We start from the raw sequence: 15441 nt of genomic DNA, 5'->3' as shown, positions 1-15441 counted from the left end.
TGATTCTTCACTTAAGTCAGATAGAAGAATACATCCTACTGTGGTCCTATCAATACGTTATGACGTACCAGTATAGATAAGTAGTCAAGACAAACTACTTCCATCTATACCGCAGCCTAAACCAATAACTTGTCCTAGAGTTATTTCGGTTGTGATTATATATTATATCTCTTAAGGTTATTCCAATTATACGGTCTTCTGTGATCTACAACACACCATATAATCTACTTATATAGAGATAAAGAACATACATATGCAATCATGAACACAATCAGATAGGAGATAAAATAGTGAATACAGGAACCAATGTATACAAGCATAAAAAGTTCTTGCTTTCAGACAAATCCAACACACACCACTTTACTACCACTTTCCTACTGAAAAATAAGTTTTCTTAATCTCCGTGCCTAAAAGAAGTGAGCCTATTGAAGTGGGACGGAGAGAGTATATAATTTGCTATTAATAATTCGTATGTGTATTTATATATTATAATACTATATAAATATAAATATAATATATATATATATATATATATATATATATATATATAATTCGGGTGGGTTCAGATTGAAACCCAAACCGATTTTCATAAACCGTAAACTATATTTCAATTTGCAATATTGAAACCGAACCACACCGTTTGTGACGAGAAAACTGAACAAACCGCTAATTATGGTTCGATTTGGTGGTTTTGGTTCGGGTTTGCTCACCCCTAACGGAACATACAAAGTAGATGCACTACGATTATATATGCACTAAAATATAATGTTATCATAGACGAATTACTTTATATGTTAAATGCATTTACTTTATACGTTCCGTGCAAGTACTCACTATACATTATATGCAATTTCTCATGTTCTTAAGGTTTTTATTTTAACTCCTTCCCATATATATACTGTACAATAATCATGGGTAACATAAAAAAAATCTCTAATCACCAACCTTGTAATTTCTTATTGATATAATAAACACACTACAAGAAAAGCTATCGGACACCGACGGAATTACCGACGGAATTAATTCCGTCACAAAATAACGACCGAATAACGACGGATTAACGACGGAAATACTCTTTCATACATAGCGATGGATTTACCGACGGATTTACCGACGGAATATTTCCCGCGAAATTACCGACGGAATTACCGACGGATCCCCGATGAAAAATTACCGATGGAAAATTTTCCGTTGTTATTTCTTTTTTTAATTTCCGCGATTTTAAAAATTGCAGATAGCGATGGAAAATTCCGTTGCTATTTAGCGACGGACGATATTCCGTTGCTAATAATTATTTTAAATAACCGAAAATATTTATTTTAAAAATAACAACGGAATTCACGTCCGTTGCTAAATAGCAACGGAATTTTCCGTTTCTATTCCGTTGCTAATAATTATTTTAAATAACCGAAAATATTTATTTTAAAAATAACAACGGAATTCACGTCCGTTGCTAAATAGCAACGGAAGTTTCCGTTGCTAATAATTAATTCAAATAACCGAAAATATTTATTTTAAAAATAACAACGGAATTCACGTCCGTTGCTAAATAGCAACGGAAGTTTCCGTTGCTATTCCGTTGATAATAATTAATTCAAATAACCGAAAATATTTATTTTAAAAATAACAACGGAATTCACGTCCGTTGCTAAATAGCAACGGAAGTTTCCGTTGCTGCGCCCTAAAAAAAAGATGACTTCACCGCGCCTCCTCCTTCATTTTTTCAACACAACTTTCTCTTCTATTTCTCAAAATTCCCAAATTTCCTCCCTCCGATTCCCCATTTCCGGCGACTCCCGCTGAGTGCTCCCCTCCGGCGACTCGTCCACGCCGCCGTTTCCGCCCCGCCCCTGCTCGCCCCGCCTCGCTCCGTTGCCGCCTTTCGCCGATCCTCGCCCTGCGCTGCTGCCCTCCTCGCGCCGCTCCGCGCCCTGCACTGCTGCCCGCCCCACGCCTCGCCGCTGGTCGCCCCGCCTGGCGCCGCTGCCGCCCTGCGCCGCTGCTCGCCCCGCCCTGCGCCGCTGCCCGTCCCACGCCGCGCCGCTGCTTGCCCCGCCCCTCCCTGGCGCCGTGTCCTCTGCTGCCAGCGCCGGATTCCTCCGCCGCCACCGGTCCTCCTCCTCCGCGGCCACCGGTCCTCTTCCTCCGCTGCCTGCGTCCGTCGGATTCCTCCATAGGTTTGTAATTTTTTTTTAATTTCCATTAATTATTTGAAAAATCCTATTATGTTTTATTGTAAATTTTGTATTAATATTCCTCCATAGGTTCATCATTAGTGATCGATCTCAATCAATCGACGAATTGTGGTTTTGATTTGAACTCGATTTTGACTATGGGGAAGAACTCACGAAAGAATAGAGAATGAAAATGTTCATCTGTGACTGTGAGTCCGTTAGGATTTTGAATCTCATGTATTGATAATCAACGAGTTTTTCATGATTTTGATTTTTAAATTAATATGCAAGAGTATGGTGCAATATTTAAAGTAATTGATTGAAATTTATGTATTTTTGGAGATATATAGGTGCCTCTTTTTCGTATCTAATTGGGCTTATTTCTTTGTTTGGAAAACAAGATACTCAAAATTTGGGTCCACCATTGCTTCTTGAGGAAGAAAAAAAGAAGTCAAGGTGATCGAAAAGAAAAGCTAGTAACAAAACAAGTAAGTTTTCATTACATTATCTTTTGAAATGTTAGTATGGCTCAAATGGTAGCCATTGTGAGATTTTAAAATTTTAGATGAGCATGTATCTAAGTGTATTTATTCTTTTTTTATATATATTTTAGATGAGCATGTATCTAGGTAGTAAATGGATATTAGGTTGGGGGATGGCTGTGTTCCATCCCATTTTGTTGCTGTGGTGATGGCTTGGAGCCGCGTATGTGCTTTTGTGTTTGATTTATAGATTTTGTGTTTAACATGTGTTATATTAATTATCATACTAGTGAAATTACTGACATGAAAGAACGTAAGGTATGTTTTGGGGTACCTCTCTTCCTTTCCCTTCCCTTCACTCTCCTTCATTTCTATGGCACTCAGAATTTCTCCCATCTTCATGAATTGTTTTGGAATAGAAGTAGCTCGTATGTTTTATCATGAATTGTGATGAGATGAGCCTCTTGAATCTAGAACTTGTAGCTAAGTTTTATCTGCAGAGAATTGATTCCACGTGTGTTCTAAAAATTTCTGGTTTTCTAACTCTCTGCTCTCACTAGCAACCGTGTTCACTAAAGTTTTACTTTCTACGTTAATTTCCTTTATATATTATATCCTCTTTGTTGCCATCCTGAATGTGTGGCAGTGAACCTTTTCCATTTTATTAATTCTCCACCTGGATGTATAGATATGGGATTCATACACTGTGAAGGCTCAAGCATTCAAGACCGCCATTGAAGCTGCTTGCATGCTTTTAAGAATCGATGACATAGTGAGTGGCATCAAGAAGAAGCAAGCCCCTTGTTTCTTCTCCTTTTCATTGTATTCATATTGCATTTTTTTCATTGACATTCATATTTAAAATTTTATATTTGTTATGTTTTTAAAAGGGTAAGAGAAAAGGAGTGGAGCCGACTGAATGTTTGTATGATGCTTATGAGATCCTTCATAAGAACAAGGATGGCACTTATACAGACGAGAGGTCTAGACGGATTGGAGTATGTAGTAAAGTTTTAATTACTTATTCAATTTTGATATTTGTTTCATCTCAGTTTCAGGGCCCTCTTGTCGATCCTCAACGATTTATGGACGTGGAGCAGCAATTGCAGGATGCATTAGTGGAGATAGCACGTCAAAAGGAGGAGATGAGGCAGAAAGATGAGCAGACCGATGCTCGATTTCAGGCTCAGCAGCGTATGTTCGAGGAGATATTGGCTAGGATTCCACCTGGACCCACTGGACCCACTCCACCCACTGGACCATCATCTTGATTATGTTGTGTTTTTGTATTTTGAATACTTGAATATTTCTATTATATATTTGTGAACACTTGAATATTTTGTTAAGTTATGACTATTCGAATGCTAATTTAAATTTCATTTGGTGTTTTCGATATTGATGGTTATATAATTGAAAAGAAGCGTGTAACAGGACGTCGTTAAATTGTATAATGCAAATTAAAAAAAAAAATTGGATTAAAAAAATACCGACGGAATTTAATTCCGTTGCTACTACCCGCACGAAAATTACCGACGGAATTTAATTCCGTTGCTAATATCCGCACGAATATTACCGACGGAATTTGATTCCGTTGCTAATACCCGCACGAACATTACCGACGGAATTTGATTCCGTTGCTAATCGCGACGGAAAATTTCGTTGCTATTTCCGTCGTAAAGTCTAGACGACGCCAACGTCGTCCCCTCGTAGCCGACGGGCATTCCGTTGCTATTTCCGTCGGTAATTTAGCAACGGATTGAATTTCCGTCGGTAAAAATTTTACCGACCATATTTTAAGCGACGTTCGCGCGGCGTCGTTAATCCGTCGGTATTAGCTTTTACCAACGGATTTTTTGACTTTACCGACGGAAAATTCCGTCGGTAATCGGCCAGATTCTTGTAGTGAAAATAAGGTTGGGTAAAAGAAGGATGTTAAGCAAACTCTTAGGGAACGCTTACTTTGCATAATTGATAAGATGCATGATTGAATATTTTTATCCTCAAGAGTATATTTTTCTAATCTCACTCTTTCAATGAGATATGAATCATCAAGTAAAACCAACTTAAATAATAGAAATAATCAAAGATCTTAGGATATTCCAAAGTTTAGATTCGTTAAAATAAACAAAGGACTAGCCCTATTACTTTTATCTATTAAGACTGATCCTCCAAAGTAAATGTCCCTAAGGCTTCCGGCATCGTTTAAACCTCAGTCCATATTAACCAGCTGCCTTTTACTTAATCTGATCATACCGGACTTCATTATTTAATAAAAATAATAGGAAAAATGAAAAAGACGATGTTGCAGGAGAAAAAGGATACTGATGAAGACTAAAGAGGATGATCGAGATCGACTGATCTTGCATGACTTTATTATCCACCAAATAACGATAATAATGTGTGTGTGTGTGAGAGAGAGAGGCCGTTATTGGGCTTGGCTCTAACTATGAACATAGAATTAAGCCCGCACTCATTTATTTTATCTTTATCAAATTTTAATTCATTAAAAAAAACATAGAAATGGAACATGTTACTGTAAACCAATCTTTAGTAATAATATTTTAAATCATATTCATGAAGAATAATTGGAAAGAAAACAAAATGTCGTTGATAATTTTATATAAAATACAATTTTCTCATGCTAAATTATTTATAGTTGTACTTAATCAATTTTTTGATGTTATTAGTGACTTTGAATATTCTACAATAATTTTGTTTGAAAAAATAAATATAAAAAATATACAATATCTCATATTTAAATTATCAACTTATTTAATTTGATAACTTTCCAGCCCGCCGCCCGCCTCAATACCCATTTTGTAGGCAGCATAACTTGTTTCAAATAATTTTAAATTTCATTTTTCCTATAAAAAAAAAAAAAGACCATTTCTCGATTTATGAGATGTCCCCAAAGGGACACAACTTTATGTTAGCTTAGGTTACATATCCTGTTTGTATTATTGGTGTGGGACATTATAAAAAACAAGTGAATTGGGCCGTGTACAATTCAATTGGGATTTCTGCATAAATGTGGTTATATACATAGGCCCAAAAAGTCTGAAGCCCAAAAATGCTTTACAATCTTTCTTCTTCTTTTTTTGATTTTGGGAGAGGGTGAGCGGCGGAGTTTGATCCCTGAACCTCACTGTTCGTAAACAGGAGTTCGCAACGCTTAGTGTCCCTTGGGGACTACATTCTTCCTTTTTAACCTTTCGTACTCGTGTAGTGCATGGACTACAAAAATTGTATCTCTTTCTTTTTCTGAAGGGTTGTATTGAATCGGATTTATTCTCAAATAATGAATTTGTAAAAATTAAGAAAAACAAGTTAGCAAATTGAAGGAAAAAATGAAATTGAATTGCATTAATGTATTGATAGGCAAAAGAGAGTTTTTATTTTTAATAAGATAATTATCAATAGCTTATGACATTTGAACATAATGTCCTTTTTATAATCTACAAAGTATAAACTAAACCCAGCACCAAGGCCTATTAGCAAGGTCTTAGCCAAGTTAAATCTCTAGCAAAAATCCAATAGAAACATGTCAGTAAAAGAAAAATAATACTTGATCTGAAAGTTGATAATGGTCTACTAAGAATTTTTCTCGGGTTTGATTTTCGTTTTCTCCAGGTCTGATCCTTGATATCTTCTTCAAATTCGAATTTTATCATCAAATTTTGCTATTTGCCCAGCTCTGCCATGCTTTGGCATCACTGTTAGTTTCAACTTTGAGCTTCTAATTTAACTTGTAATTATTTACGTGATAAGGTATAGAAGTTTTAGACCATATATAAATCAATTATGAGATTTTTAAACTTTTATTTCAAACCTAAGTCGCATGGGGCTGAGCCAAAAAAAAAGTGAATATGTAAAATCGTCCACATTAAGTTATATTTTAGTTTTTCTATTAATTACATGTATGTAGTTGCATGAAAAAAAAAAAAGCATAATAATTAATAGTAGGTTTTGCATGAAAAGAAAAGAAAAAAAAACATACTGGGTTTTGCTGCTTTTGCATGAAAAGAAAACAAAAATCATAATAAAGATATTTACACCTATGTTTTACGTGTTCAAATTCAATATAGTAGAAGTTATACACATCAACAAATTATAATGTTAAGTAACTAATCATACTAATATATTATTATCTCAAGTGATGTCCATAAAAGTTACAAAACTAACTAATTCATGTTTTTTGGATGTTGCACACCACATCCACATGAGTACATCAGAAAATACCGGAAAATTATTTTTCGGATCGAGATAAGCCCAATCCAAAATTCTAGAATAGAAAAAGAAAAAACACAAGTTTGAAATCACACTGCTCTCAACTGTAATAATTCCTCACAAACACAAAGAAGAGGATCCATATTAGGCAGAAGAAGAATGCCGAAGGACAAGACAATCGGCGTCGCCATTGATTTCTCCAAGAGCAGCAAATCCGCGTTGCGGTGGTCGATCGATCATTTGGCCGATAAAGGCGATACATTTTACATTCTCCACGTCAAATCTTACTCCGCCGACGACTCGCAGAGCCAACTCTGGGCACAATCCGGTTCTCGTACGTCAAATTTCTTCCATTTCTTCTAATTTTGCTTCTTGAATCCTCGTTTTATTTTGATTTCGATTTTCGAGATCGAACAATCGATTATTTTGATTTTGATTTTGATTTTGTGAAAAATTTGTCGATCGCAGCTCTGATGCCATTGGCCGAATTTCGGCAGCCGGAGAGGATGAAGAAGTACAACGTCACCATTGATATTGAAGTTCTCGACATGCTCGACACCGCCGTCAGGCAGAAAGAGGTTCTTATTTTATTTTGCTAGAGATTTCTGCATTTTAAATTTGTATACCTAACGAAAAATTTGATGGGTTAATTAGATAAATGTGGTGGTAAAGTTGTATTGGGGAGATGCTCGAGAGAAGCTTTGCGAAGCTTGCGAGGAATTGAAATTGGATTCTTTGGTTATGGGTAGTAGGGGCCTCACTCTCATCCAAAGGTATTTTTTATTTTTCGAACACACGAAATATTTTCTATTTCACATATCTGATTTTCTATATTTTACTACCATATTTGAATGCATCGATATATCGAGTTTCATTAGAATCGCATAATGATTTTTATTTAATGGCTGGTGTTATGTAGGATCATTGTGGGGAGCGTGAGCAATTATGTGATGACACATGCAAATTGTGCAGTTACCATTGTGAAGGATCTACGAATTTAGAACTCGACCAAAATTTATTTAGTGAGAGATAATGTGAATCATTAATAGGTGGCAAATTTACATTAATTGTTGAGTCATTGGTACTCCCAAGTTATGTTTGATAATAAACCTCGATTATTATATCGAATTTGATTCATGAATTCTATTGCTTGAAAAATATTGGCAAAGATTATATATTCATCATAAATATTGACAATTTAGTGCATTGTTTTCAATACACGAGTTCGATCGAATCCCATGAGGAGTATTTGTTTTTCATTTTCATTTTTTTTCAATGTGTACACTACTGTAAATCAATCGATATAATTTTATACTGTGTAAGCCGTTGAAATTTGATGGGTAATTATTTTAATTATAATTATAATTATAATTATAATAAATAAAATACTAATATTTATATCAAAGTAATGAATTTGCTATGTAAATAACGATTTTACTATTAGTTCTCATCACAAAATGTATAGTAATATGTGTTAAATATCCATACATTTACATTTATAAATATAATTTATCACAATAATTGGTTATCCGTCTTAATAAAGACTCGAATATTAAAGAATAAACATATATATACAAAATTAAGAGATTATAAATTAGAAAAAAAAAATTTAGGTAAACATGTTGATAAAATTTTCGTACCCGTCAAGAATGTATGTTACTCATACCCAGATAATTTGAATAACAAAATACTTAAAATTAGAGAAAATTCCACAAAGACACGTTGATAAATGTTGTTACCCGTCTAAAATGTATATACTTATACTAGTCCCAATTTTGATTAATTATACGAACTCATTTAATTTTATAAATATAAGATGTTACAAATTTATATATTTATTCCCATTTATAATTTACCTACTCATATTAATCTCAAATTCAATTAAAATATATTTTTGTACCCATTCATGTCTCAATCTCCTATAGTAATATCCACTACTTAAATAATATACTCCCTTCGTCCCCCAAATAACTTCATCCCCAAATAACTTCATATCTTTTTTTTTTTGTCGTCCTCAAATAACTTTCTTTCCATTTTGGAGACACTACTCCACCACTAATAATGCCCCATTTATTCTTATTTTTCATCTTTTCACCACTTTCAATACTAATTATAAGACTATCTTTATCAACAATCCATCTTAACCTAACCTTTTTTAATAAAAAATTATTTTCTATTATGTTTTAATAATAACCTACTTCAACCTAAAATATATCTTATTATACTATTATTTATTGTTATATATTTTATAATTAACATGTCATTATAATAAGAGAGAGAGAGAGAGAGAGAATGAATTATTTAAGGTTGGTCCGTGCACTATGCACATGACCGGTTATTCATTATTTTTTATTTTATCTTTTTATTTTTACATTTTTTTTGTCTTTTAGTTAAAACTTTTGACAACCGATTGTGAATAATTATAGTCTAACATTCATCACTTTCAATACACTCAACAACTTTGTCTTAAAATCCGTACCTTTCCCTCTTATGAAGTTATTTGGGGACAGAGAGTGAGTATTAATATTTTTAACAGTCACTATCATAAGATTGAAAATGTACTACAATACTATTATACGAAGTATTAAAACAATGTCGACTAAACAATATTATATATTAATACATTGCATATGTATTAATAACATGCAATTATGTAAATTATTTTTATATCTGTGTTCAATCTCAATAGTAATATCTGCTATTGAAGTAATATCTTAATAATCTAAACATTTATTACCACCAAAATCAAAAAGGTATTACACTGTTATATTAATACGAAATAGTTTATTTAATTTTATATGTATATTGATTAATATTTTAATAATTATAAACATTTACTATCACTAAAATCGAAAAGAGGTACCACCAAAAATTATTTATTTGTCAAACTTAATAAATAGTATAAATCAAATACATGTGATATTCTAAATTATTTATGATTTACAAATTAGAAGAAAAGGCTAGAGTTCAACTACTCAAAACCCGTCTAGATTATATAAATACACTTACCTGTCATAAACCACTTAATTAAAAGTGATTTTATTATTAATTTTAATCTCAAACATGTGTATTATACTCACTATTTACCTGAACCTATTAGAATTTATAAAAATAAATTGTTGCACTAATTAATTATCTTTCACAGTAACAAATCGACATTACAAAGTAAATATTAATATAAATAAACTAAATAACAAAATTAAGATTAAAAAAGTAAAAAAAAATATATATAGTCATACAAAAAAAATAATGTTACAACTGAATCTTGTCCCGAACTCGTATAATAATACCCACTTATTACCCAAGCTCATTTATAATCGTGTCATATGAATGAAATTTATCCTTTTGGATGGTCAGGTCCTTGTTGATTTTTGGAATCTTCCTTCTTCTCCATAGCATGTTGTATACCCTCTTGATAGCCTTCAATAAAACTTTTAAGTGCATCTCTATAAGCAGAAGTTCTGGTCATGTAAACTCGCTGCAGAGCTGGTCTTAATGTCTCCATTCCTCCCCTGGCAGCCACAACAATATATTGCATTTAGAATCGCATTAAGAAACTCAGTAATCATCATAAATAGAGCATATATTGTTGTCTTTGAAGTATGATCATGTGCTTTAAATTGACAGGCAGACATTTTTTTTCTTCGAGAATACCACTTGTCTATCTTCTTCATTAACCATGCTAACAAATATCAACTAATTTATAAATAAACCAAAAGCACAATACTTGCAAGTTAATAAAATATCATGAGCTAAATAAAGGCACTGCTTATAATGGGAGAAGTGCAAATATATTGAGCACTAAATACCAGAAGTGATAATTTCTAATATTCCTAGGCATGCTCCTATATACACAAAATTCCATTCCTAATGCCACCAATTGGGATGTCTAGCAACAAAAAATCTAAGATAAAGGTAAGCTATGTTTATAAGTTAGTAGCAAGCAATATTCATTTCAGATACAAATACTGAAACACATATATAGTTATATTGATTAGAAAGTTGAAACAATATTAGTTTAAACTGAACGAAGTTGTATATGGTGCATGCAGTTTTATCACTTCCAGACAAGACAAAAATCTCTCCTCTAATTTTTGATTCTTTACAATACGAAGAACATTAAAAGCTATTTAAATCACCAAAATAAAGTGTAATTACTAAAAACGTGATCATTACCAAATAATCTTTCACCCACGACTCAATCTGGTCAGGCTCTTCGTTTGCTTTAAGATACTTATGTCCATCTGTTTGCTATACGATGAGCACAGGTGCCTATTCCGCCTTAAGTCCAAAATACTGTCATACATAGAAATAGCATTGTGTCAAAACTGATCCATTCAAAAGAATAGGAGAAAAATAGTTGAACACACCCTTCCCATTTGAAAAAGGTGCAAAACATGATAAGGATTAAGGATTCAATATATACTGGTGCACTGTATTGATTGGAGCTCGCAATGAATGATAATACTTGGCTGATTATACATATAGTAACTAAGAGTCATTATCAAAAGGCTATTGAAATGTAAATTAGCTAAACAATTATCCCAAACTTCCCAATCCGAGAAAATCTTCAAAATCACAAAATCAAGCAATTACACCAAACAATTGTCAATTTTACACAGTCATGTAGCAATGAGAATCTCACCGAACTCATTCTATATTTATGGTTGTAATCCTTCCTCATATAAAACTTACCATGGAGGAGAATCGTCTCTTCAGTTGACATCGCGGATTAGTTTGATGACAAACGATCTTTGGAGTGGGGATTTGGGGGTGGGAATCTGATCGATGGCGTTTGCGGTGCACCATGCTTGGATGAGGTGGCGGCTTGGTGACGGGGCAGACGGCGCTGGCGGTGGTGGTGGCAAACCATTGCTCGATGTTGTCACGAAGGTGATGTCGGTGACGGGGGTCTGTTATGATTTGTATTGAAATGGGGAAGATGAAGTATTTTTAGGGATTTCTATTTCTCGATTCATTTTTAGGTAATTTAGAAATTAAATTTAAAATTTAAATAAAATAACTTATGTGGAATTGTTTTGCCACATAAGATATCTAATATATAATACGATTAAGGATTCATGCGCTCTCCTTAATCCGGGGTCCTACGTGTCATATCTAAGAATTCACCATTCAAAATCCCTGCAATTCTAGAGCCTTTAGCTTAATTTGATTCATCTTACGTGGCAAACTAATTCCACATAATTTCTTTTAAGTTTATTCATATTTTACATTTAATATCGTTAATCTCAAATACCATGATCAGTCGCCATCTCCATTCCATCCCAAACCTGAAAAACCATGACCTCTAATATATAATACGATTAAGGATTCCTGCGCTCTCCTTAATCCGGGGTCCTACGTGTCATATCTATATGTTTTAAAGCTAGAAGCTCTAGAATTGCAGGGATTTAAAATAAAGCTTTCTGACGATGCCACGTAGGACCTAAAATCAAGGCGGGGTCAGGAATCCCAAAATGTTTTATATAATGATGATGAGATCAAAATTTTATATATATATAAAAATTTTGAGATAAATAAAGATAAATTATACTCATTATTATAATAATATATAATTTTTTTTTACTATTTTACCCTTTATCGTGTAGGAGAGCATTAAGTCAATTTAGCTAATGCACGCTCACATGACGCAAGACTTAGTGTGTAGAAGTGCTCAAATAGAATTTTATTAAGAACTCAAAGAAACACAAAGCACACCCAAGACGTATGCTCAAGTGAAAAACTCCGAAGGGAGCGAATAAACTAGAAGTACAAGCTAAAACAATAAACAAGACAAAACCCCAACGATAAACAAACCGCCAAAATAAGACAGTCAGCCCCCGCCTAATTCACCATTCGAACAAAGAAGGGCCTGGCCACATCCGTTGCGACAAGATAGGAAATCTCAGGGATTGCATGATCCCACCAAGCTTCAGACTGGACTCGGGAGGCTATGTGATCCTCCAGTTGGTTCCCTTCACGGTATATATGAGTGACGCGTACACGGTGAAAGGGAAGTTTGGCTCGAATTTGCGCCCAACGCCCCACGTATCGCCGTGGAATCCGAAGAGATTGACTGGCGAAGGCCTGAGTAACAAACATGGAGTCCATCTCGATCCATATATGGCTCCAGCCCTGCTAGTAGGCAATCTCAAGAGCGCTCAGGAGAGCAAAAAACTCCGCTTCAAAAGCCTCTCTCGACCATCGGAAAAGTGAAAATAGTCGAGCACATTACCAAACTCATCCCGATAGACATTGTCGCCGTGAATAACTCCCCCGTGGATGGACCCGTCAACATTAAACTTCACCCATGAGGGCAGGGGCCCTTTCAAGATGACGTTAATGAATGAAGGCAGAGGCCTTGGGACTCCAAAAATACCAAACTCACGTAGGGTGAGCAGATCGCCAATCGTTTTGGACATAAAGCCCAACTTGAAGCCAGCCGAAGCCTCCTAAAATTTTATCCTAAATTTTTTGATTTTTCAGTTCAAATTATTCGGTTAATTCGGGTCGATTCATTTTGTTTTAAAGCAATTATAAATTTTGTTTGGTTTGGTTTTAGTAAAAATCGAATGCACACCCCTAGCGCCTAGCGCCTAGCTCCATTAATATGCAAAAGATTTTAAAACATTGGGCGTCAGTGAAGTTAATGCCATTTTTTTCTTTAAAACTTTCTTTTAAATAAATTTTCTGCTTGGTCAAAATGCATGTCTGCCAGAAAATATAGCAACACTTTAGGAACACACTTCTGAACCGAAGCTCCTTTAATTTTGTGCGCCTTTTTTTTGGTTTGGTGTTACCCACTAGTTGTTAAGTATGGGAGACCCTGTTGAATCAAATCTCATACCTAGACTTCATATTTGTGTACACTACCGTGAACCTCGTCGGGAACAGAGCCGATCGTCTTGATTTTGGGACCCGACACTGCCCGGACACCGCCGAATGGTTTTTGCAATAAAATGTTTCATGAAATGCAAACTGTTTATCCAATAAAATATTTTGTGCATTCTACTATGTTTAAGGCTCGCAAATAAATCGTTCGAGGTTCTCTAATGACTTAACACATTGTTGGTGAATCATGTACGCATGCTAGCTGACACAGTGAACTGATCTCCATCAGGTACTTGCCAGAGACATTATAAGGGTGCTCGACGGGATGTGTTCCAGAACATGTAATATAAGGCCTACTTGGGTAGGCCCCGAGGTCAAATCTCAACTTGTCTGGGTTATGCCCTCAGTTCAACTATCATGGGATTAAGAGATGTGTCGGTGGCTAAAAGGTCTGGATCACAACGAATAACATAATTGAGTGTGACAATAGCGCGCTAATAAAATGAAACGCTTTAACATGCTTAGAAGTTCTTTTACTTTAAAACCTTCTAAGTTATTTCATAAATGATTGGATAAATTGCTCTTACGAAAATTTGAAATGTTTTAAAAGTTGTATGCCCACTAAGTACATTAATACTTAACCCAAATATTTTCAAATATTTTCACGTTGATTGGTTGGTGGTAACGGGGTAGAGCTGAGGCTAAGGTTTAACTCCATATTTTTGTCTTCCGATGTAGCACTAGCTCTTATATGTCTTTCGTTTTCCTAACTTAAGACTTTTATGATAGATTTTGAATGATAATTCTTATCAAGCTTAGGCTCTCAACTTCTAGCACTATATTATTTAATGTTGTTTATCAGAAGTATGAAACCAAACTTGTGATCCTAAGATTTAGCTATGTTGTTGATTGATTAGTACCACTTGATTTCTTTCTTTCGTCAACAAGGTTTTTCCTTTATTTATTTCTATGAATTGGTCGCACCTCGATTATAGTTATTCCTTCAAGAATTGGGGTGTGTGTCACTCCCCAATTTCCCGAGAGAATAAGAAATGGCTTATGTCACGGGACTACTAAGCTTTACTTGAATTAAATTAGTAATGTGCCCTTAGAGTCGGACATCATCTTATTAATTGAAAGCGAATGCGCTGTATTTAAAAGATAGCAAGTACGACGTTATAACATAATTATTCTCCCTATCAGGATCTAAAGTTCGAAGGTTTGAGACCAAAACAACATCTCATACTAGGTATATAACATATGCGGAAAATAATCTCTAGGAAAGCGATGGAAAATGGAATTCATATTAATAATATCCAAAAAGTATCATATAGTTAGGCATCAAATAATATTCACTAAGTGAATTTATTTCAGCAGAAGTAAGCATAACATTCCTTTAAAATCACAGCAATGACCATTCCTCAGCCTCGCACGTCACCACTAGCTGCTCATACTGCAAAAGGTTTTGAAAACATTTGCAGCGCTGAGTACTAGTGTACTCATTGGGTTGAGCCATTTAAAAATATTTGTTGAAAGCTATTCTGAAAAGATAATTCAGGCTTTAGACCGTATAACATAGAACACTTTTATAAATAAGTCATTCCATGCATACTAAAAATTCGAGTACTCTGTTTTGCCTTGCTCATCTATTGGGCGCTATCTACAAGTGGTTCATCATCAAATATCTCGAGACAACGGTTCTGGTGTACGTACACAATTCTGGTTGG

General features: G+C 34.5%; 2 protein-coding genes and 1 long non-coding RNA gene across 5 annotated transcripts; 2 read left to right on the top strand and 1 right to left on the bottom strand.

Moving 5' to 3' along the window:
• The first annotated feature begins 991 nt into the window (after positions 1-991).
• On the top strand, positions 992-4035 carry LOC130996778 (T-complex protein 1 subunit gamma-like). Of its 3 annotated transcripts, XM_057922087.1 has the most exons (5): positions 992-2177; positions 2576-2974; positions 3345-3428; positions 3547-3638; positions 3709-4035. In XM_057922087.1, exons 2-5 carry the CDS (start codon positions 2921-2923, stop codon positions 3773-3775), a joined length of 297 nt encoding a protein of 98 aa, XP_057778070.1. In that variant the 5' UTR covers positions 992-2177; positions 2576-2920; the 3' UTR covers positions 3776-4035. The 3 variants fall into 3 exon arrangements, with proteins under 3 accessions (XP_057778070.1, XP_057778067.1, XP_057778068.1); XM_057922084.1 differs by lacking the exon at positions 3547-3638; XM_057922085.1 differs by lacking the exon at positions 3547-3638 and having other exon boundaries at positions 992-2974.
• A 2828-nt stretch (positions 4036-6863) lies between these two features.
• On the top strand, positions 6864-8041 carry LOC130996776 (universal stress protein PHOS32-like). Its single transcript, XM_057922079.1, has 4 exons — positions 6864-7217; positions 7352-7461; positions 7538-7656; positions 7803-8041. Exons 1-4 carry the CDS (start codon positions 7043-7045, stop codon positions 7882-7884), a joined length of 486 nt encoding a protein of 161 aa, XP_057778062.1. The 5' UTR covers positions 6864-7042; the 3' UTR covers positions 7885-8041.
• A 1946-nt stretch (positions 8042-9987) lies between these two features.
• Positions 9988-13228, bottom strand: LOC130996789 (uncharacterized). Its single transcript, XR_009092799.1, has 4 exons — positions 12600-13228; positions 11579-11938; positions 11060-11179; positions 9988-10395 (listed from the first exon to the last, which is right to left on the bottom strand). It is a non-coding gene; the product is annotated as an uncharacterized LOC130996789 (long non-coding RNA).
• Positions 13229-15441: the final 2213 nt, after the last annotated feature.

This window comes from Salvia miltiorrhiza, chromosome 8 (assembly GCF_028751815.1).
Source record: "Salvia miltiorrhiza cultivar Shanhuang (shh) chromosome 8, IMPLAD_Smil_shh, whole genome shotgun sequence".
NCBI classification, from domain to species: Eukaryota; Viridiplantae; Streptophyta; class Magnoliopsida; order Lamiales; family Lamiaceae; genus Salvia; species Salvia miltiorrhiza.
The sequence above is the reverse complement of the archived record's forward strand: the minus strand, read 5'-3'. Positions and strand labels throughout refer to the sequence as shown.

What these genes read in the sequence shown, in the direction of transcription:
- LOC130996778 (XM_057922084.1), top strand. Translation starts at nt 2,921, where the DNA reads ATGTGTTATATTAATTATCATACTAGTGAAATTACTGACATGAAAGAA. An exon ending in CTGACATGAAAGAACGTAAG is followed by an intron (nt 2,975 to 3,344) that starts GTATGTTTTGGG and finishes CTGGATGTATAG; the next exon opens with ATATGGGATTCATACACTGT. An exon ending in TTTTAAGAATCGATGACATA is followed by an intron (nt 3,429 to 3,708) that starts GTGAGTGGCATC and finishes GTTTCATCTCAG; the next exon opens with TTTCAGGGCCCTCTTGTCGA.
- LOC130996776 (XM_057922079.1), top strand. Translation starts at nt 7,043, where the DNA reads ATGCCGAAGGACAAGACAATCGGCGTCGCCATTGATTTCTCCAAGAGC. An exon ending in CTGGGCACAATCCGGTTCTC is followed by an intron (nt 7,218 to 7,351) that starts GTACGTCAAATT and finishes TGTCGATCGCAG; the next exon opens with CTCTGATGCCATTGGCCGAA. An exon ending in GGCCTCACTCTCATCCAAAG is followed by an intron (nt 7,657 to 7,802) that starts GTATTTTTTATT and finishes GGTGTTATGTAG; the next exon opens with GATCATTGTGGGGAGCGTGA.